The sequence below is a fragment of the Candoia aspera genome, chromosome 12 (assembly GCF_035149785.1).
Source record: "Candoia aspera isolate rCanAsp1 chromosome 12, rCanAsp1.hap2, whole genome shotgun sequence".
Lineage (NCBI taxonomy): Eukaryota > Metazoa > Chordata > Lepidosauria > Squamata > Boidae > Candoia > Candoia aspera.
Window position 1 is genome coordinate 10,714,065 of NC_086164.1, and position 24,109 is coordinate 10,738,173.

At 42.8% G+C, this 24,109-nt stretch overlaps 1 protein-coding gene across 1 annotated transcript; it reads left to right on the forward strand.

Moving 5' to 3' along the window:
* Positions 1–8,902: 8,902 nt before the first annotated feature.
* TNMD (tenomodulin) lies at positions 8,903–22,273 on the forward strand. Its single transcript, XM_063313758.1, has 7 exons — positions 8,903–8,950; positions 9,114–9,245; positions 15,749–15,889; positions 16,495–16,596; positions 18,552–18,705; positions 20,785–20,954; positions 22,055–22,273. The coding sequence occupies exons 1-7, from the start codon at positions 8,903–8,905 to the stop codon at positions 22,262–22,264; spliced, it is 957 nt and encodes a 318-aa protein (XP_063169828.1). The 3' UTR covers positions 22,265–22,273.
* The last annotated feature ends 1,836 nt before the right edge of the window (positions 22,274–24,109 follow it).

A 24,109-nucleotide genomic window follows, 5' to 3' on the forward strand; every position in this document is an offset into this window, starting at 1 on the left:
CTGCGAAAGTAGCTTTTATTTTATCATTGTGAGCCTACAATCACTGCAGTTTCTTTTCTTTCTTTTTTTTAAGTAAAAGAAGGAAAGAAAAAAGTATCCTGCACTCAGGCGGGTAAATGCAACACTATTCTAGACATGGCACTAAAAGACTCCAAGTCCGTCCTGCTGATGGCCCATCAACAGCCAGAATCACTTTTCATAATTACACTTCCACTCGGTTGTAAAGTAAATACATCATTAATAGAGCCAGATAAATCATCCCTCCCACCAAAAGAAAGTGGGGAGGAAACAGTCTCAACTCATCATCCCCTCCCAAAGTGCATCCGTTTGCCAGCTTGCAATCCCTCACCCTAAAAGGTTCGTTTCATAAAAAATCATGAAGCTGCTCTAAAGGAGGCATCCAGGAGATGATGAAAGCCAACCCCTTGGGGTGACTGGATTGGCTTCCAGTCCTTCAGTCACACATTCAGGGGTAGGATAGAGTTTCCAACAGATACAGCTAGTCCTCGTTTAGCGACCACAATTGGGACTGGCAACTCTGTTACTAAGCACTGCAGTTGCTAAGCAGAAAAATCACGTGACCGTGGCAGGCTTATGACATCACTTCCCCTTTGGTCGTTAAGTGAGACATCACGTGACTGCAACTTGTGAATTCACTTCTGTGTTATCCATTAATTCTGCTTGTTGGAAGCAAATGGCAATCACATGACCATGAGATGCTGCAGTGGTCATAAATGCAAGGATTGGTCACAAAGCTGTCTTTTTTTTACACCATTGTAACTTTGAACATTTTTTAAAGAAGGCAGTTGGTAAGCAAGGGCCACCTGTAATGCCAGAAGCTGAAAGGAAGGCAGTAAGAACAGGGAGCAGGATTTAACCACTCTCCTCTTGGCTGGATAACATTTCTAGGGGTGCAAAAAAAAAACTTTTCAGAAAGAGGTTCTGCTTTGAGCTGCTGTGGTTTTCACATCTGGCAGGGCTCCTGAACCTGCCATAGTTGCCAGATGCACTACCATAAATGACTTGCAGCTTCTCCTCTTCTTTCACACCCACCAGAAATAGGCAAAAAACTGCCCCTCCAAAGGTTGCTGAAACAAAAAACCAGCAACTCCAGTGAGCATAGGCAATGATGAAAGATGAAATGCCAGGAATTACAGTCCAACAATATATGGAGAGCCACAAGTGATAATGTCTTGATTCTACATCCTGGAGATGGGAAAAAATGTAGAAGTTGCTTGTTCAGTCCATACTTTTTGGGGTCTCTTAAAGCAAGAGTATAGACTTTCAGACATTTCATACTGTGTAGCCAATGAAATCAATTTATGATCCCTGAGATTTTTTTTTAAATCCAAGCAGAGGGTGGCAGAAGGAAGCAAGGAAGCAAGGAAGGTAGTTTTCAGGATTCCTTGCCAGCAAAAAAAAAACAGGTCAGCAGCATCAGGTTGCAGCCAGTCTGCTGTTGACCAATGATTAGCAATTACCAGCAGAAAACAAGCCTGGTAAGTCTGTGTTTGTTTGTTCGTTTTGCTGGTAAGCAAGAAATATGTGCTTTCACAGCATCTGAGCATGCCCAGTGACATCCCTACACAAGCCCTGCATCATGACACAGGTGCATAAAGAAGAGGCTTGCACAGTGACATTATTGCATGATGGGGCTTGCCATAATTCAGTTTGTTGCAGAGATCCCTCCTTTCAATCCGTAGTCTAATTTCAAAAGCACTCTGCAAGCATCAGAACAGACCGCTGGCACCCACTTCAACAGCCAGCAGGCAAGGAAACAGGCTGAAACTGGCTTTTCACAACATGGTAAGCCACTTTTTGCTTAAGTGTTTGCTACTGAATACGCTACATTTGGCTTGGTTCACGCCACACGTTAAACCAAACTGAACAAACTGCACGATGACCCAAAGTGCTCTGTAAATCCAGACAGAGACCACCACGAATCTTTCCATCCCCAGGACAAAAACATCAGACTTTAACCTTGCAGCCTCTGGATGCTCTGGGAATGCAATTCCTCAAGTTCCCAGGGACTTTGAGGACTCCCACCTCAACGCCTGAGGGCAGAAATAAGGTTCTCCTCCTAGTTTTATAGGAACAGAAGACAAGGCTGAAAATCGCCAGCCAGCCCATGAGCAGGTCCAATGGGGCAGAACTGTAGAAAAGAGACCTTTTTAAAGAGCATTCATTGGGAGGGCCACACCTAAGACATTGGGGGCTGCATGCAACTCTGGATCTTCAGGTTGTGCATCTTTACACCAGCAAGCTGTAACCTCAAAAGGATGGTGACCCATGAGTTAAATCTCCCAAGACAACTGAAGCCAAGGCAAGTCTCTTCTCTGCTGCTTAATTCCTGATTATTTTCCCCGGCACCCAGTGAAAGTCCACGTCCACTTGCAAATAAGCACCAAACACATGAACTGTTCTCCTTTGCATGCCCAGCAATCACATCTTATCTCCTTAGCTCTGTGCTGACCTATTGCTGATGCCAACTAGTAGTAATCGGTCCCTGCAGACTATGTATCCACAACTGCTGATAGGGCAGAAAGCAGCTTTTCCACACCATTATCACAGGCTCTAACGATCTCAGCCGGTGGGGAAAAAATATGTCCCACCTTTATTTAAGCAGAAGCCTGAACAGCGTCTGCCTATCTGTCTGCTTTCTGGTACACAGTGAGACCCAGAAGACTCCAGGGTGGACCACACCCTGTATCCATTGTGCAGAAGTATGCGCACTGCCATCCAAATTCAATACGCTGGTCAGCTTTGGAGAACTGGGTGGGGTGCTGGTGAAGGCTGGACTAAAAGCAGGGGAGATGCAGGTTCAAATCCGCCCTCAGTCATGCCAACTCACTGGGTGATTTTGGACCAGCCTATCTCACAGGGCTGTTGTGGGAGAAAAAGGGTTGTTGTTGTTGTTTATTCATTTAGTCGTTTCCGACTCTTCGTGACTTCATGGACCAGCCCATGCCAGAGTTTCCTGTTGGTTGTCAACACCCCCAGCTCCCCCAGGGACGAGTCCATCACCTCTAGAATATCATCCATCCATAGCTGATCTGTGGGTCTTCCCTAATCTCTTTAGTCTGATCCTAAATTGTGCAAGAAGAAGTTCGTGATCTGAACTACAGTCAGCTCCAGGTCTTGTTTTTACCGACTGTATAGATGTCCGCCACCTTTGGCTGCAAAAGATGTAGTCAATCTGATTTTTGTCAAAAAATCGTTTTTTGGATTGTATCCAAGCACTGCTTTAGCCACTTTACTATTAATTATGAAGGCTACTCCATTTCTTCTGTGGTCCTCTTGTCCACAGTAGTAGATCCGGTGGTCATTTGATGTGAAGTGGCCCATTCCAGTCCATTTCAGTTCACTGACGCCCAGAATGTCTATCTTTAATCTTGACATCTCATCAATAACCACATCCAGTTTGCCCTGGCTCATAGATCTCACATTCCAGGTTCCAACGGTGTGTTGATCCTTAGAACATCGGATTCGCCGTTCACCACCAGCACTGTCGGCCGCTAGCCATCCTTTCGGCTTTGAGCTAGCTGCGTCATCACGTCTGGGGCTAGTTGAATTCATCCTCTGTTCCTCCCCAGTAGCATTTTGACCATCTTCCGACCTGGGGGTCTCATCTTCCGATGGTATACCGACCTATCTCTGGTTGTACTGATCCATTTAGTTTTCACGGCAAGAATACTGGGGTGGGTTGCCATTACCTTCCCCAGGGATTGCATTTAGTCCGACCTCTCTGTCATGACCTTCCCGTCTTGGGTGGCCCTTCACAGTTTAGCTCATGGCATCATTGAGGTGCTCAAGCTCCAGCACCACGACAAGGTAACGATCCTTTGCTGAATTGTGCTTAAATATAAGGGCATCCCATACAAAAATACAAATACTGAAATGTATGTTCTCCAAAGAAGCACTGTTTTTTTAAAAAAATCAACCTCTTCTAAGTAGGAGAATTCTGTCACATAGCATTTGAATATAGTAAAACACAGTTAACTGTAAGCTAGTCAAGCAGGGACTCACCTTCTTAATCACCATGTAAAGTAACCCGGAAAAGATGGATTTTTCACTGATTGGTTCTCAGTGTATGTATCTGGTACAGCCTGGTGTAGAGGTTAAGGTGCTGGACTAGGAGTGAGGAAATCCAGAGACATAGAAAGAAGTCTGGGCTGTCTGATTTATTGTTTTTAGCTGTTACGTTTTTTCTAGTTTTGTACAAGGCCCAGATAGATAGATCATCATGGAGAAAACCTTTGTGGTCACTAGGAGTTTGGAACAACTTGATGGCACATAATCAATCACACCACCCAGAGTTTACTGGAGTTGGGTGGCCAATAAAAATAAATAAATAAAGTGAGAAAGAAACTCAAAATCACCCCACTTTGATTTTATTTAGTATAGGAGAGGACAGAGAGAAATTTGGAAAGGATTCTGTTATTCAACCTTACTCCAGGTAGTCCTTGCTTACCAATTGCCTCATTTAGTGACCATTCAAAGTTACAACAGTGTAAAAAAAAAACAGCTGTGCAACCAATCCTCACATTTACGATCGTTGCCGTATCCTAGGTCACATGATCCCCATTTGCATGCTTCCCAACTAGCTTGTTGACAAGCAGAAGTAAAATCGCAAGTCCTGGTTATGTGATGTCTTGCTTAACAGCTGAATGGGAAGTGATGTCAGATGTCCATCATGGTCATGTGATTTTCCACTTAGTGATGGAGTTGCTGGTCCCAATTGTGGTCACTAAGCGAGGACTACCTGTAGAATAAAGAGCATTCCTACCCTGACTTTTCTAAACCTGGCCTATCTCACTGGGTTGGCATCCCCTCAGTTTTATAGAAATGGGAGAAAAAACAGAAAAAAGTAAACCAGACTACGGGCTGGGCCTATAGGTAAATACTTCTCTGTAAAAAGGGGGGCCCTTCAAAAGAACAGCTTTTGCTGATCTGCTCTATTGACATACTAGCCTAGCATTCTTCCCAACCTGATGCCCTCTAGACATGCAGGAGTTGCATAGGAAGATTATCCTCAACAAGGTAATTCAGCAGCTTCTCCCCCACCTCCCTCTCTCTCCACCAACCCATCTTCCTTGCTCCCAACTTTGAGTCCAGCGGGCTTCCTGTAAAATTCACAACCAGATCTTGCCATCAGAGTCACTGTTAATGAGTGCTGCATTGACAATAATTAGGCCTATCAATGCTGGTTTTTATTAAAATGACAAACAAGAATTCCGTCTTCTCAATAGAAGGGGAAGGGAATAACACCTGCTTTTTTTCATAGCCCTACTCTTTGCAGAGGTAACACACACAGGAAAGTAGATGCCATCATTTTGTTTCATGGCAACATTAAAGGATCCTACCCCCCGGGGAAACAGCTGTCAGCCACTCAGAAAGGAGAGCAACCATCCTGGAAAACAGGAAGTTTTAATTCCATTTTTGCAGCTTAAGCAAAAGTTATTATGAGCAAAGCTGCTGTCAAGCAGCAAAGAGAAACCACAGAGTTTACAGCAGTGTTTCTCAACCTTGGGAACTTTAAGATGTGTGGATTTCAACCCCCAGAATTCCCCAGCCAGCCATGCTGGCTGGGGAATTCTGGGAATTGAAGTCCACACATCTTAAAGTTCCCAAGGTTGAGAAACACTGGTTTACAGTAATAATAGAATCTGGATTTAACTTCTCATGGCCTTGGGGGAATTTTCCCTTAGTCTAGGCACTCTCCAAATGTGGGCCCTGGGACCCCCAGGATTCTCACCAATCTCTGAAGACACACAATCTGGGGAAGGGGGCTTTATGGTAGAGATTTAGCAACCTCAGCTAAAGTCCATGGATACCCTGCTTTGTTCCAACCACAACCAACACCATCTGATTGAAATGTACTGTTAGATGGGTCAAAGATGAGAAGCAAAGAAACCACATACCTGAGACTGAAGACATTTAATGCAGCGAGCAGCATCTTAACCAAAGCCACAGTCATCATCCAGAAATGAGGAGTGGTTCCTTTCCAGGCAAGAAAGCAAAGTCCAAGGAACTACTCATGGGAAACAGTACTGAAGACCAGAAGACCATTTCAGGCATTGTTCCTATAACAGCCTCAGACAGATGTTGTGTCCTACAGTCTCCAAACCCCACCTACCACTCAGCTGTAGGTATTTCTGAGAATCATTCTCACAAAGAGAGCTATTACTCTTGAGTGGCACATACACTCCCAAGGAGACCTCTGCTCTGGGGCGTTTTATAGGCACATACACATCAAGTGACTGCCTAGGATTGTAATCTCTCATACCAGCACTCTCTAGAACTAGCGAGGAATCCACCGAGGATCCAGCGGGTCCTTGCAGAGTGCCACTTGATAACTGCTTCAGAAGACGTATCTCCTACTCTCAGGATCCTACCTGTGAGAGTGTTGAATCTTTTTTGAAAAGGGAAGACTCCCACTCATCAAACCTTATGCCCAGTTTTAGCACCACTCTCAATGAGTATATAGGTTCCAGTGGATTCCATTCATGGAGTATGAACTTCCACAAGTTGAGCCAAACTCCCAAGAACTTCAGACTAGAACCCATACACACATTAGACTTCCATCTGCTATGGAGTCTTTGCTCTGGTATTCCTCCTTTAGTGAAGTGTAGCCATTCTCTGTTAAAAGCAGGGTCTTTTTGGAGGTGACTCCAAAGAAATCCCTCTATGTCAGTTGCAGTTGGGCATTTGTTAAATCTATGTAAGTAAATAAACAAATGTATCTGGCCTTTATGCTTTTTACCTTCTAGATATTCATAAAATTCTCCGTTTTACATCGTTTTAAATTGGGAGTGGTGGAGGGTGGCAATGATAGCTGTGTTTCCATTTACCCGCAAACTAGCTCTTGCAAACTGTTGTTTTCTGAAAAGCAGCCTATGAGTTGTGCAAAGCAATTAAAATCACTACCTTTTTCATCTACAGCCCAAGGCTATGTTGGCAGGAGATCTTGGGAAGTCCAACACACCTGAAGAACACCCAGTTAAGATGACTTCAGAAGCACTCTTAGAATCCCATATGGCATAGTCCTCTCACTTTTGTAGAGGATTAAGGGCTGCTAACCAACAGATTAGCAAATGTTATCCTTAAACACTCTCAAGAATCTAGTGAAACTGGGTGGGGCACCTCTGCATAAATTGGAAAGGTCGACCAGAAATTCCTACTTACTGTTCCACCACAGTCCACAAGATGACAGCAGCAACACACCAATCAAGTTTGTTCTGTCCTGATTCCAGCACAGAAGAAATAACAATTTCAAAGAATGTCCTAACCACTTGCCAGATCTCGATCAGTATCCCTAACAAGCATTCTTCTAGTTTTCTCTCAAGATAATAAAAGATAATTCAATAAACAAACACTTGTGCTTATGGTTAAGATCTCTTTAACGCTTGTGGTTACTGATTTATGGCAACTTTTCTCTATCCTGGTACTCTCCAAACATGTTGGAACTACAGCTTCCAGATGCTGATTAAGAATTGCACTGCCAATATATCTTCAGGGCACCAGGCTGAGGAAGCTGCTTTGGAGTCCTGCACCGGTATTAAAACTGTGTTGCAGGATAATGGGCAGTGGTGTTCTATGCGGGCTCATGAATAGCTTTAGTTAATTATGAAAATCAAAGCAGCAACTGTAGCAGAATTCCCATATGGTTTGATTTGTGGGTGTCAGAGGGCAAACTCCCCCACATCATTCTACATGGAGACAACCTTCAAAAGTAGTACAAGTGCGCAATTTGAGATTCTGGACTGTTACGAAAGGACCTGAGGAATTTATTTAAGGGTTACAATGACTCTTGCTTTATTTCAAAATGGGGCAAGCAAGCGGTGCTATTTTCTCTGGCCCCAGATGCAATGGCGTCCACAGGGTGTGGTCAAAATAATCAAGATGGTGGGCACAATAGTGTGATCAAAGCTCCACCCATTTTTTTGTGTGGTGCACATGCAAAACAGGCATAGCTTTGATTGTACCATCATGATCACTGCCTTGATTTTTTGACCACATCCCTTGGACACCCCTGCCCAGATGTCTTGCTCTACTCTGTCCCAACCTTAATTAACTGGAGGAGAGGCCTAGTGTCTCTCTGTTGCCCAACTCTTGGGGTGTCCATGGATACCTCCATGCAGTTTTGTCTGTCAGTGTCTTCTTCTGGCATTTTTCTAACTCCCTAGTTTAGCTTGTACATGCATATATAAACACACTGATTTTAAAAATCAAATGCCCAATTCCTCAGGAGGATCATTTTAGCTTATCAGTAAGTTCTGACTCAATACATCTAGCTGGCCAGCAGAGTAAATGTTACACCTCCTTCTGAAGTGTACCTATTTGCTTATGTCAATAGAATCCAAGCTCTCCTGCTAGCAAGTCCTGATTATGCTCAGCAAGGTTGATGGGAGTCAGAGAATGGGAAGTTGGATAAGGTGGACAGGTAGGATGAAAGAGATGATTGGAATGTCCTTGGGAGAGCTTTCAAGTTCCTACTAAAGGCAGGTCAGGACGATGAGCATTTGCCATCAGGATTCCATCCAGACTAGAAGACACATAATAAAATAACTGCCAAGTTTAAAACAACAACAACAAGGAATTAGCACTGGAAATAAAATGGCAATCTCTTTCCAGTGTCAGGAGTCATGCTTGTAAGGAGGGTCAGTTCAGAGAAGAAACGGAGCATTGAGCATCGTTGTCTCCCTGCTGATAGTATCCTCTCCTGCAAGTCTGCAGACACAATGCACCATTCAGCATGGCCAGCTGGAGGGAGAGAAAAAGGGACCCCTCCGCTCTGCCCATGCAGGGATCCAAAGGCATCGTGACTCCGCCCCAGCCCCAGCGGTCTCAACCGTCCCACTGTCTGTGACATAAAAGGAAAGTTTGACACTGAAGGGGAAGCATGGGGAAGTTGCTTCATGAGAGGTCCCAAGAACTCTGCAGGCAAGATGTAAGTCAATTACTTTCTTCTTCTTGGCTGGGGGGAGGAAGCGTTGGGGTGTGCGTCCCCAAAGAGCCATTGTTTGGTCTTTCTGCAAGCGTGTGCCCCATATTGTGTGACTTGCCTCAACTTTGCCTTTCCTAGTGATCTCTCTCCTCCTTCTGTCTATCAGGCACCGGCTTCCAATGCCAAGAAGGGGTTCAAAAGAATCCAAATTTGGGGCATGTTAATCTTCATTCTGCTCCTCTCTCTTACCTTGACAATTCTGGGAGTCTTCTATTTTTGGAAACCTGCTCCTAAAAAGGTAACTTCTATTCTCAGGATTATATTTAATGGATGTTTTAAAAAAAAAAAAAAAAAAAAATCCGGTGTTTCTATCAACCCCTTTAAAAAGACACAGAGAAACTTGTCAAAGTTGATGCTCTGCTGCAGTTTCTTTTGGTGATGGGATCTTAGCCGTGGAAAGGCAGCAACCTCTTTCACAGTGCTGGCCTCACCGTTAATTGTGAGAAGTCGCTTTCCGTTTTGTTTCAATTAACTTGCCAAGAATTGGTGGAGGAATCCGCCCCACCACCACATTAAAGCAGCAGTTTGTTCAGGAAAATGATTGATCACCAGCCCTTTCATACTGTACTTCAATGGGTTTGCAGCGAAAAGGGCTGAGAATTTGCCACGTTGCATTCGGTGATTTTATGAAAAGATTATGACCGCTACTTTCTGCCACCCCACAAAAAAGCATATAAAAAGCACAGTGACCACGTTTGTGCAGAACAATAAACCCAAGTGTCAGCTATAGCCACTTTATTTCTCACCCCACTAGTACCATTGTGGGATATTGTGGTTAAGAAATCGGACTTGCCTAGAAAGACCTGGGTTCTAGTCCACCCTCAGCCACAGAAACTCCCTGGGTGACTGTGAGCCGGTCGTTCTCTGTAAGCCTACGTAACAGGGCAGTTTGTGCAGGGAAAACTGAACAATGGAATGCTATATACACTCCTCCCAAAGGAAAGGTGAGAGATAGATCTAACAAATAGTAAAATTAAAAAAATTAAATTAAAAAAAACAATCCAGGAGATCTTTCTTTTAGCAAGGGCTGGGCTAAAATACTGTAGTGAGTAAAGAGGATGGCCCTGAAGGACAGAGGGAAGATCCGCTACAAGACAACAATCAGATAAATGTGGCTTGAGCCAGGCTAAGAAAGTGGTTTATGAAAATGCCTCAGACTGTTCCTCTTACCTTAAATCTCATGAAGATAAAAGAGAAAGGAAAAGAAACATATTCAGACCTGCAAGATTCTGTTATTACAGGTAGTTCACATTTAGCAACCACAACTGGGACAGGCAAATCAGTTGTGAAGTGATCGCTGTATGAAACCACAACTGTGCTTACCATCTTATTTTAGATTTCCTTTGTTTTACAAACTTGTGAATGTCATAAATGCAAGGATTGGTTGCAAAGTTACCTTTTTATCATCGTCTAAACTGCAAACAGTCACTAAAAGAGGCAATCACTAAATGAAGACTACTGTATAGTTATACTAATAAAAGTAGCTTTAGGTCCACACAGCGTCTCTTTTTTCATCTGGTCTGCCTTATAGGGCTGACAAGTAATAACAACCTGTCCATTCAGGGCCCTGGAAAGAGCAAGCCATCACTTTCCTGCCAGGTGAAAAAGAGAAAAAGAGAGAATGAAAAAAAAATGGAAGGGAGAAAGAAGGAGAGGGAGAAAAGAGGTACCAGAATTAAAGAAAATGAGTAGGACCACCCACTTTCTGGCTCTGATCCCACCCACCACTGCAGCTCCATTCACTTTTATTAAAAAGTAAGCATTTTAGAAAATAATATAAACCATGAACATGGAAGATGTATAAAAAGAATAAAAGAGTGGAATACAATAGCAGAATAAAAGTAAGTAAAAACAGGATCTAAAATTTGGAGGTTAAAATTTTTCAATATATTCTTAGTTACTTATAAAGTTATATGTTACATTACTTATTAAAGGAGCGTCTAAAAATCGCCAGTAAGCTTCAGACTAAAAATATCTGGTTAAACTTGGTATACATCACTAACTAGAACTGTCAGCTATAACAAATTAAATTGACACTAGACATCTAATTTCTTATAAAATTGAAGCATAGAAAACCCAAAATTAGGAAGTAGTACAAATCCACAGAGCAATTAATTATCCAGGAATGGTTTCCAGTTAGACCTGAATTCTACATCAGATTTCATTTTTAAATACAAAGTTATTTTTGACATCAAATGTACTGTCATCCCATAACTTAATTTGCCAGTTTTCCACAGAAGGCATTGAACACCCTTTCCAGCATGCGCGCACACACCCAATATACACATCCTGACAGATTATTCTGAAGCAATACAGCTCTTGATTTAAAAAAGCAAAAGGAAGCCACCCACAACCAGCTTAATAGATCTGGGAGAGAAAGTGCTTCTGAAACTCATTCTCAACTTAGTTCTGCTACCATTTGTAAAGACAACAGAGGAATTGGATGTGCAGCCCTCCCTCCACTAGCTTCACTGTCCAAGGGTAGCATCTGTTTGCAATAAGCTGCCTGCTGTTAAGAAGGTAGATCTGCAGAAAACATTTTCATTCCAGACTCCTGCAACCCCAGTGATGTTGCTGGAGAAAAGGGAATGCATTGGGAACTTGGTGTGCTCATATAGGTGCCAGCAAATCAAAGATCTTAGGGTATAGAAAAAGTTTACATATGCATTCTCAAGCAGGGTCAACAATTACCTGTTCCTCTTTTATTTATGCATTAGCATCAGTACACTGGGCTTGTTGTTCTGGCTGGACCATCGTTACCTTCTCCAGATCTAGAAGGCTGAGATATAAATCATGACCTAAAGTGTCTCCTGTGACTGCATGTCCCAAATGCCATCTTTTCTTCTTATCAGAATCATTAACTCATAGTGTACACAGCATACCCCTTTCCAACTTCCTACATGTTGTCTTCTTTCAGAAGAGTTCAACATTTCATACAAATCCAGGAAATTAGGTAGTTCAGGAATACATGGTTAAGCTAAGTATATCATTGCAAATGTGGGCATTGGTTTCAGTCAAAGATGGGAAACTCTTTGCCCTCCAAATACTGTTGGATGCTAACTCCAATCACCAGCCAGCTGTCAGGGATAATGGGAGTTGTGGTGCAATATCTAGAAGGCCAGCTCTTGCCCCCTGCTTTGAATCATCCAAGTGGAACAAACACTCACTTCTCAGCATCAGGAAACCACTGTTTCTCCAGCCATCTGTAGCACCTTCCAGGAAAAACAGATTGCATCGAAGTCTGGTGTCAAATGTCATTTTAGCAAACTCAGAAAAAAAATAAGACAGCAGCACAAACATTTTGAAAGGAAAATCACTTTCATCCTTGTCCCAAAAAGCAAATATAGGGGAAAGGGAGGAACTTCAAACTTTCTTCTGGAGACTGGTGGACATGGGCCAGCGTGCTGAAGTCAAGGGCAAGACAGAGATATCCACCATCAACCCAGAAGACCTGTGTTTTATTTCAGGCTTCTTCCATTTACCTTAGCTGCCCTGTAACATCTGTAAGGGAGTAAGCATCAGTGGTTTGCACATGGAAGGTACTGAATAACATTGCTCTGAAATACACACCTGGTTCACATATCACAGGAAGACACTGTATCACATTCTTAATCACAATTCCTTGAATAAACCCCAGTTGGGCTGGGTTTGCACAATGCCCTCTGCCATAAGCTGCATTAACAAAGGACAGTGGCTTGGTTCACATAGCATGCAAAGCCAGAATCAAAATGTTACAGACTAGGATGTTGTATGAACCAGACTCTGATGAAGCAGTGGACTCATGTTCATGCCCACTATCTGGCTTGCAACTCCTACCTGCTGGAGTAAGAGTCAGAACCAAAATAGCTTGGATTTTCTGTCCAAGAGAGACTAAAAGCAGCAGTCCAGGAAGACTCTCCAGGTTTGATGGATCTAGGAATCAGCATTTCCTAACATTTTATTTATTTAAAAGATTTGTACGGCTGGCAATCTAAAAACACAACTCTGGGCAGCAATCAACAACAGTAAAACCCAGAACTATAAAAATCATAAAACCATAAAACCAAAACGAAACCCAGTGCCTCAATCATCCCCTTGGGATGTCCCACAACCAACTCCAGACATCCTCACTCCAGCCCAATGCCTGGGTAAAAAGCCAAGTCTTGATGGCCTTCTGAAGGCTAAAAGAGTGGGGGCCTGCCAAATCACTGGGGGGGGGGAGGTTCCATAAGATAGAGGGAGCCATGGAAAAGGCACATTTCCAAGGTCCCATTAGATGGCAAGATTTCAGGGAAGGGGCCTGAAGCATGCCCACCCTATCCGATCTGGTAGGATGGGGAGATACTCTCAGGAAGAGGCAGTCCCACAAATAATCTGATCCTGTGCCATGTAGGGCTTTAAAGGTGTTAACCAGAACCTTGAATTGCACCTGGAAGGAAACTGGAAGCCTGTGAAGCTTGCGCAACAGAGGTGTAACGTGGGTGAACTTAGAAACACCCAATACTGTGCACGCTGCTGCGTTCCGGACCACATCTGCAGCCTATTCTTTCCAACAAAACCAAATCAGCCTTGACTTGTGCAGGTTCTGAGTTTTCTTCCTCCAGAGCCCCTCGATTCCGTAAATCTGGGGTGGGCCTTTTTCAGGACAAGAGCAGTGCATGTCCTTTGAGTGACGTGTTACGGTCTTCAGAAAGGCAAGCAGAGCCAGGAACAACATTGGATCCAGGATAATAAATGTTTCATTTTAATTTCTATTTAATTAGAATTGAATTAAACTAATTAAATCTCATTAATATGACAACTTCCCGTGTATTTCATCATCTTCCCTTTCTGATGCATTAAACATTGCAATTTGGGAAGAGTTTTTAGAGGTCCCTGGGGGCTCTAGCTATGTGACCATGCCATAAACAAATGTCCTGCTGCTCAGGATAACTGCAAAACAATGCTATGAATATTTCAACTTTATTGCCTCAGAACCAAATAGGGTTTGTACAAAACTGTTCCTTCTTGCAGCTTATATATCTTTTCTCCGAGCTTGGCCACAATTCTGCCTTCGCAGAACCCAAACTCTCTTTTCGAAAGAAAAAAAATTAAATGGGGCAGCCAGCCAAAAACGTAACCAAAAAAAAAAAAGTTCCTTGCATACAGATTGGAATTTCAAGATCTTTTTCCAATCTGTCTTCAGATGCCCCTAGGTCTGGTTTGAAGCACAATCTGTCCTTGGAGATTATTTCATGAGACAGTCTACTGCTCCTTTCCAAGAATCCACCTTCCACTTTCCATACTGTGAAATCTATTGGTGAGAAGTTTCAAGAATTTGCTCTCTAAGGGTCCAAATGGGGCAAAGGCTGCAATTCTGATTAAAATGATGCCAGTTTGAATCTAGTGAAACAGTAGAATCTATATTTTCTTCCTCTTTTCCTTCCTCTTCCTCTTGTATCCTCTGTTTGAAATGGCTCTGAGTGGCTTATGCCAAGCAACAACAATTAAAATAAAAGCATTAACAAACAAAACAATATCCCCTAGTCATGCCACCCAGCAGGACTAAGTTGACTTTTATTGTCCTCCTATGCTTTTCTAAAGAGTCATGGCTCCAAGTTTCTTCAGAAGCCCAACAAGAAGGGGATGGTCCTTGTCCTGTGAACAAGCTGTTGAGGTGGAGTGTAAGAGAACTTGCTGAGGTTGAGAAAGAAAAGGAAGTATTTCAAATATCACTAATGAAGAACAGGCAGATGTTTCAGTGTCAAGTGCATCTGAGAAAAGGGCTGTTCTTCAGTTTTGCATCCTAGGAAAAAGAGGTCCAAACAATTCAGAGACCCCGCCTTAATGAATTCACTTATAAACAGGGGTGTGAGTTTTGCTTATTCCTTTTTCAAGATCCTGTATCCTAACCTTTTTTTTTTCCTTGATAGTAAATCTGATAAATGAAACTCTGTGTAATTCTGGCTTCTGTGGTCATGCTCTGCTGTTGATGGTGGAGTCATCATGGAGAAGGCTCAGCTCTGGGGTCCCTGCAGATGGCATTCCCTCAGTGATGGGACCCTTCACATGTCTTGAACCCAGCTCTTCCTGGACAGGCAGAATCAGCCCAGAAGAGGCAATCTTGGAGGCATCCAGGCCCTGACTCTTCTCTGGTGCATCCTTGCAGGAATGGCATCTTGGAAGATAGTATTTGTTTGTTGATTTGTTTCTTTCCTCTCAAAGCTTAAGGCAGACAGCTCCCACTTCAGGTTGAAAAAAAACTGCAGTAGATAACTGGGTCCTCTTTTTTTTTTTAACTCAGAATTTTTGCTGTGCTAGAATTGCACTGCCCTCTATCCCTCTCAGCCAGCTTGGCTCGATGGGCCTTCCTTAGCATTCTAGAAAGCAATGGAAGATCCTAAAGCAGAGCGAGAGAAACTATGATCCACCAGAAGCTGCAGCATTACAACTCACGAGCCCCCGGCTAGCAGTGAGGGATGCTGGAGTGATTCTTTTGCAACATCTGAAAGGACACAGCTTCCTGTCACCTGTCTAAAGAACGAAGCCAAAATCATTCTGTGATGAAGTCATAGATGAAATAATTATATATTGCTTTGGGATGTATAGGAGGAGGCTGAGTCTATACATTACACAGCCATGGTTTGTTTTAACCACATCTTGTTCAGAAAGCCACAATTGGCATATAACACAATAACCCCAAGCCAAACTGCGTTAAGGCTTAGTGTGATGTGTGAGCAGCCATTGCACTGAATTCATACTCTCCCCAACCTGTTGTTTCAGATTTATGAATTGGAGCATGCGTTTCTCAGCAACATGGAAAAACAGAAGATATTGCTGAAGATAGATCCCTTTGCCTGGACAGAGACCTTTCAGACTGGAAAGGGTAGTGAGGAAGTCCTTGAAATACATGATTTTAAGAACGTACGTATAGCCATCTCCCAGGGATATATCTAGGTCAGGCTGGTTCACATCTTGGGCTACCCTTGTATTGGTTGAATAAGCCACACTTGTTTAAAGACAAAAATGCAAGGTATCAATTTTCTACACAGAACAAAATAAATTGGCTGGGTTTGAATTATTGCACTAAGCCAATAAACTGCATTACAGCTTACTTCAGTCTGTGGACCCAGCAAGCCTGAGCCAAACCTGGAATTTCTTGATTCATAGCAGAGTCTCTTAGCTAATATGCAATGTCAGTTTGTTAAAAAAAAAAAAAAAAAACAAGGAAGTCAGCAGGAAGGAAAAAGTATTCATTATAACATAAGGCATTAAAGCAAAGAGCCCACTGTAAACATTCCGAATACATGGTGCTTTTTATTTACGTTACATTCAGATGGCAAATCAGAGGCATATAGAAGTATTTATAGACTGCTGAAAATGTTTACTCCTCCATGTCCCATTTTACTGCAACTGAAAATGGATATATCCATTCTTGAATTAGAGTAATTATGGGCTGGCAGGTTTACCTCCGTGGCGTTCATTTCCTCCCCCACCTTTACCTGGTTATATTCTTGCTTTTCTTGCAGGGTATAACTGGCCTCTTTTTCATGGATGATCCCAAATGCTTTATCCAAAACCAGATTAAAGGGATACCAGAAACATCTCATATGGAAATGGAGGAGCCCGAGGTACGCAGAAGGAAAGAATGTGCTGAATTAAATAAAGACTCTGGCCAGCTGGGAGATTTATGGCAGCTTGGAAAGAACAGAGCAAGAGTAATCCCATTGGTTTTTAAATCACTCACAGGCCAGGCAGATATTTTCAACATATGCTAAAGCTAAACTGAGTCTTCACTAAAACAAGGCAGATGGAATCAACTGTAAGGCTAAAAGTAGCCCAGCTAAGATGATGCTAACAATGGAAGAATAAGTGAAATATCATCCACATGCCATTAATCAGTTTTCAATGCATGTGTACCTTTGATTGGACTTACTGCCTTCCATTTTTCCAACCATCCCAGTCTTTTCCAATGATGCTTGCCTTCACACTTGGTGGGCAAAACATCTAAGCTTTAGCTTCATTATTGGTCTTCCAGTGAACAGTCTGGTTTCATTTCAGCTAAGGTTGAATGATTAGTTCTTCTCGTGGTCCAAAGTATTTGCATCTCAACCATTTCCTCCACCATCCATGGCCATTCTTTTCTTTCAGCCTTTCTGATGGTCCAGCTTCCACAGCCATTTGTTACAACCGGAAAAAACATGGCCTTGACTATACATACCTTTGTTGTCAGTCTGATGCCTCTGCACTTTAATAATTTGTTTACATGTGTTATCTGCATTTAATTACATTTCTGCATTGAGTTAAATACAATCAAATTTAGTTGCTGGCCTGGCCCCAGGTTTTAGAGTGTAATTCCCTTCATGCCTTTCAAAAGGCAGATGTTAAGCTGAGCCAGATCAGAAAGCAAGAATTATACAGAGTTCAGTAAAGGATCTTTAATGATCTTCTGCAGTAAATGCAGAATCTTGGAAAGGAAAAGAGAATTTCCCCAGCCTTATAGGGAGTTCATTAAGGCAGAGTCTTTTTGAAGGATTTGAAATGCTTCCTCTCAGGTTTCTTGTCACCTGGCTGAATTGTCATTTATGAGACTCACTTTCTGCCCCTTGATTGTCTCATGTCTTCTATTCCTTTCCCAACCTTCCCCAAGTGTGGTCCTCTGTGTGGACAACATTTGTGAATCTGAGAGTCTAAGTTTCATTATCTTTCCAGAATGAATGCCCTGAGACACAAAAGGTGCCTCAAAGATAACTCCACTTTACAATGCTGGGGACAATGTCCTATTATTTTTTCATCCCAATAGCAAACTCCGTGCTAGCCAGAATGGAGTCACATTGCAAACAAAATGGGCACAGACCTTTTAGGGAAGGGAAGATGCACTGCAACTTTTTCTTATAGTTTCTATCCACCAATAAGTAGCCATGATAGTTAAATGCAACCTCCATAGTTTCAAAAGTGTCCAAAGATTTTCAGTTTACAACCATTTTTTAAGAGTTCAATGCCATTCCACATTTCAAGTTCAAAACGCCTCATTGTGAGAGCAAAACAGCCCTTTTGTGTGCAGAATGGGCTCCATCATTTCAGAAGAGTTTTGAGCTTGAAATCCCTCTGTTCCAATCTCAAAACACTTCCACAGTGATCCAAACATCCCATTTCACAAACTGGTGTATCAGATCTGAAAGGGTTTCAGTTCAAATTGTTTTGCATGTTTCTTGTGTTACACGTACGACTAGCAAATTGAGGGGTCAGAAAAAATAATATTTTTGTATTCCTGAAAAGATCTGGCTGGCTGTGAGACACTTCGTTAGATGTGTCTTCAATTCTCACCTTTGCTGACAATTAAGCAAGAATTACTGGGCAGTCCTGCAAACAAGAATGCCTGCTCGTTCTTGTTTCATTTTTTCTGTTTTTGTGCTAATGGATCAAGAGAGCACACTGTCATCTTTTGTGAGTGTGGCATACTTCAGTTTTTAGTCCAGAAAAAGAGAATCGTCCTCCAGATAGAAAAGCCCAGATAGGAAAGATCTGGATCAAAGTGCTGCATCAGCATAATAAATTTGGAATGAGAACCTGTCCTGTCTTGCAGGCTGAGGAAAGGGCAGCCACCTATTTTGAGCAATCTGTGCTCTGGGTTCCAGGAGAAAAACCAATTGAAAATAAAGATTTTCTGAAGGATTCCAAGATGTCTGACCTCTGCAAAAACGTTACAGCATACTGGATCCATCCAACCCTGCTGAGAGGTAAGTTGGTCTTCTCTCAACACCATTACACCAACACCATTATATTTTTATTGTATTTTGCAATTGTAATGGTTTTATATTTTAATCTTGCTTTATTGTAAGCCGCCCAGAGTCCCCCCGCTGGGGAGAGATGGGCGGTGAATACATTTATTAAATAAAATAAAATAAATAAATAAATTACGGGGCCAGAACTTCATCCTTTGCATCTGGCACCACAGCAGGCATCTTCTAACCTTTCCATCTGGCATGTGTGCCCCATTACAGCAGCCCCTCTTTCTGGCCCACATGTAGATTCTGACAGATTGAGATTACAATGCCTAACATAGGGCCAGCCAAGCCTCCGTCCTCTTAGCGTCTCATCTGCCTTTTCTTATCAGCTTTCATGAATTAAAAATCAGGAGACTGGTGGCACCTTTGCAGACTAACAAATTTTATTAAAAGGCATAATTGTCATACTTACACATCTGCCTTTTAATAAGCTTATGCCTTTTTATAAAATTTGTTAGTCTGCAAAGATGCCACCAGACTCCTTCTGATTACGGGCTATCACAGAGCAACACAGCTCCCCTCCTACGATAAAGACCCATTCTTTAGAAGCAAACAAAAGCCAAACTCTCTCAATGTGAAAAGGGTTTTTCCAGATGCATTGAAAGCAGGAAACAGCTTGGCAGTGTTTGCTTTCACAAAATCGCCCGGTAGACAATCTGAGCCATTGCTGTCCTGCAGCCAGCTGGAGCTAGTATTAAAATGATGGCTGCCCACAGGGTCTTAAGCCATACAGTGCTTTGCTTATATGCCTGTGGCTCAGTGTGTTGCATGAACTCAGTTATCGGTTGCCAACCAGATTTAATAACTTAGTATAATGTGTGAACTTGACCAATTGGGGTTTAGTCAACAAACCACAGCTAACAAGCCATACCTTGGTACTACAAGTAATCCAACCAATGTTGGCAACCAATGGCTGAGTTCACGCAACACACTAAACCACATGCAAATGAACTTTTACTGTGCATGCTTCTTAAATGCCTACTTCAGGGGTGCACAAACTTTTGGGGATTAAGGTCTGCAGGTCACACTTAAGGTGGGTGAAACAAGAATAATGCAAATAGAATTCTAGCCCCATAGCTGGATGGGCAGGGGGCAAGAGCGTCCACAGGGTATGATAAAAAATGTCAACATGGTAGCCAGAATGATGCAATCAAAGCTCTGCCAATTGCAGTGTACATAAAAATGGGCAGAGCTTTGATCACACATCATGGCCAACGTCTTGACATTTTTCACCACACCCTGTGGACGCCCCTGGCCAGTAGACTGGCTTCACCTAAATTCTCTGCCCCACCCACCCACAATTTTCTAGTTAAATGGCACAACCCAGCTGGTTCAAAAAAAGGAAACACCCCGCCCCACCCCCCAAGCCTTTAGGGCTGCTAGCTGCGGGCCTGTGCAGTTCAAAGCAGAAAGTGGGCAATCACTGTAGACATCCCACTTATTCACTGAAAAGCAGATGGGCTTCAAAACAAGATAGCTTCCCTTTTTTCACTCTCCCCCACTTTATGGCTGAGTTTGCAAAAGACATTTACCCATGGCTAGGTGGACTACATTTTACTTATTTAACCCTATTTCCTGGGTTTGCCTAACACATTGAATCGTAAAGTAATACCATGGTTGTGTTCACACCAGGTTAGTGGCTGGGTACTTTGAGTGGTTCAAACACCACTTAATAGCCTAAAACCACTAAGTTTAAGTGTAACTTACTGGACCTGGTTAAGATTTGAGACTGACAGGAGCAGAGACGGACAACCTCAGCCACCCCTGATGGTACTCTGATGAACTCTGTAAATTGCTTGGAAAGTTTTTAAGCAGCAAAACTGCCAGAAATATTTTAAATGCAGCACGGCTTTGCATCATTAAGCCGACAATGCTTTCAGTCGTATTTTGAAACGGCATTTGGAATCATCGAATGGCTGGATGAGCTTATGCAAGCTGAAATTAAATCCAGAGGCAGCAGAGATGCTCTTGCTTAGGAAGCTGACCAGCCTATGAACAGAAGCTGAGTGATTATTGACCTCCCATCCCTAGATCCCGACACTCTCGACTTGGAAAAAGGAAATGAGGACTCGATTGCTATGGATGAGCAAAACCAAGTGGATGGTCGGCAGGAAAGCCGGTCCTTGAGCAAGGAAGGACGCCCAGGCATCAAACGCCATGCTCGGCAGCTCACCGAAGAAGACCTCCCGGTGAATGACTATGTAAGTCTTTGGAATCAAAAAACCAGGCCATTGTCAAAATGGAACTTTTGGACCGAGCCTCCAACCAAGGGGAATTTTTAGCAATCTTTTCTGTACAGCTGAAAGTCCTGCTCCTTCAATTAGGCAGTCCCTTGGAAAGCATGCTAAAAATTCCTTGCTTAAAGCATTGTGAAATCTGAAAGAAATCAGAGGATGGGAGAGGCCAGAGTAGCAAAAGATGAGGGCTGTGAGTTTGTGCCAGAAAGGAAGAGTAGGAGAGGGAATTAACAGAAGGAGAAATAAGAGAGTTGTTGCATGGAAAGGCTCAACGTGGGATGGCTATGACTACTGCATCCTGCTCTTGCCAGAAGCCTGCTGTTGGCATGGAGGGAAAGAAGATGCAGGGATAGATGCAGCACTGTGGTGACCCAGAAGGGACACTGCTCTTATAAGGAATGTAGGAAGCTGCCTTAGAGCAGATCCAATTATCTGTCCAGCAAGCTCAGTCTTCCCTGTTCTGACTACAGGTAATCCTCGCTTAACAACCATTCGTTTAGCAACAGTTTGGACTTACGACGGTGCTTTGCTGGCTGGGGGATTCTGGGAGTTGAAGTCCACACCTCTTAAAGTTGCCAAGGTCCAGAAACACTGCTCTAGTCTTGGACAGAGTACTGTAGATATATCCCATCACCTGGGCTCTCCTGCATGCAAAGCAGGAGCAACAACTAAGATGTAGTCCCAGTGACTGGGTTTACCTATGGCAAGGATAGTAAATCTTTGTGAAACTTGCTTGGCTTCACCAACGAGCAACCAGTGAATATAAGCACCAAAGCAAGAAACAGATAAGTAGCATTACGGGAACCCTGTCGTTATGCCCTGGCTCACACTCTGGGTGTTTCTTTTAACCACAACATATTGATTAGCTTAGCACGTGGCACAACCTCAACCAAAGACTCTCCTATGGATTAGCACTTGGTGGGAATCCACCAGCACGTTCCATAGGACAGTGTCAGGTCCCACTTCTAACTTTGCCTTGGGCAAGTCAACGTCTGGCTTGTGCTGGTCAACAAGATCAGGTGTTTGTTCCTAACTCACTCACCCTCCTCCTTTGCCATCTCTAGACCGAGAACGGCCTCGAGTTCCATCCCCTTTGGGATGAGAGAGGATACTGCTGTGCCCGCTGCCGTCGTGCCCACCGATACTGTCGCAGAATATGTGAGCCGCTACTCGGGTACTACCCCTACCCCTACTGCTATCAAGGAGGGCGGGTGATCTGCCGTATAATCATGCCTTGCAACTGGTGGATAGCACGGATGTTAGGGCGAGTTTAAAGACGCTAAGTCCAAAAGTAATAATAATAATAATCTTAGTGCAGCGCAAGATCCATTCTGACCATCTCCTTGTAGACGTTTCTGGGCTTGTAATTCTCTTAAAGACCATTAGCGCAGCGTATGTGTAAATGTCTCCCAGAGCCACTTAGCTGGCCTAGATGCAAGTACCTCCTAATAATCGCATCTTTCTGCACTTTTCCAAAACTGTATCCTTCCTGCAAGCCATTTCTCCAGATTATGTTTTTCTGTGCCTTTGCCCCTCTTATACATTATTCGGTGTAAACCTTTCTGCAATGTACTCAATTTGATGCATATTTTTTGAGCAGCAAAAAATGTATTACAATCTGAGTGGAAGTTTTGGAATGCAAGCATAGCCTACTTCAGACTGGTTCACAAACGGCAAATCAGGATGGTCCCTATAAAAAAATGAAATTAAAGGCCATCCAAGGTCTCCTGATATCATCAAAGCTACAATCAAATGTTGCATCCCGTAGCTGAAAAAAGGAAATCTATTCCACCGGCATTCTCCTCAAAAGCCACAAGAGGGCATTCTTTATCAGGAAATAAACAGATTAGCTCAATGTCAGAAGAAGAGCTAGAAGTACAATCTGCAGTGTGCCCCAAACCATGCTTTTGCAGCTTCAACAAGAACCTTATTTTACAACACCCACCCCCCAAAATGTAGAAAACCCCACAGATTTGCAAATTAATTTCAGCAACTCAGAGCATACGCCCCAAATATATTCAGGTAGTCCTCATTTAGCAACCACAATTGGGACCGGCAACTTGGTCCTTAAACAAAGCAGTCGCTAAGTGAAACTACGACTGTGCTTACCATCTTACTTCAGCTTTGCTTTGCTTTACAGACCTGCAAAGGTTGTAAATGCAAGGATTGGTTGCAAAGTTACTTTTCGATCACTGTCGGAACTGCAAACGGTTGCTAAACAAGGCAGTCACTAAACGAGCACTACCTGTATCCAGCTGATATACGTTTGATTGATCAGAAAGTCAAGGCAAAAAAGCACCAAGTCTCAGAATTAGCAGCATATGAAAGTACCCTTAAAAGCAGCTTATTGGAATAGAAGAATCTTCCAGCCAGGTACTAAAGACATCTTTTCACTTTCAAAGGAAGCAGACTCCTTCACCAATGTGGTCAGTCCTTCACTGCAGTGCACCTTCAAAAATTGGCAGAAAGTATCTTAATGTGGGGGAGGATTAGAAATAACCATGTATACATCTCTAACATTAAAAAAAAAGGATCAATTCATCCCCAGGAAGACATCACGCAGTTAAGTTGTTAATGACCAGAGAAATCAAATATTTGCTAAATTGCAGCCATTCCCAAGAAATCATCCAACCGAGTGATGTACTTAAAGAGCTTACAGAATAAAAAGTGTATAAAGGTTTATTATGGGTCCAGGAAGATTCCTCTGTTTAATACAAAAAAAAAATGTTCAAAGCATCACATAATACTGATGATGAGAACCATACTCCAACGGACACAGAACAACAGCTAAGATTAAGGACTCTCCCACAGAGTCTTAAAAATACACACACACACACAAACAGATCACGACCACTCAGCTTCAAAAGCTTCACTGAAATCTGACTTTGTTTTCAGATATCAATCTTTCCCCAGGCAAGGGACAATGACAAGAGAAAAACTCCCCCAGATATGGCTTTCCAAACAAAGCCAGCAATTTGGCAAATGCAAGGAATTAGCACCAAATACAGTTCAGTTCTCTGGGGAAGGCCAGAGGTGGGCAGGAAGAGTTTGGAAAGCGGGTCAAAAGGAGATTTTTCAGACAACAGCTCAACTTTGACTCAAGCCAGGATGGTGTCTGA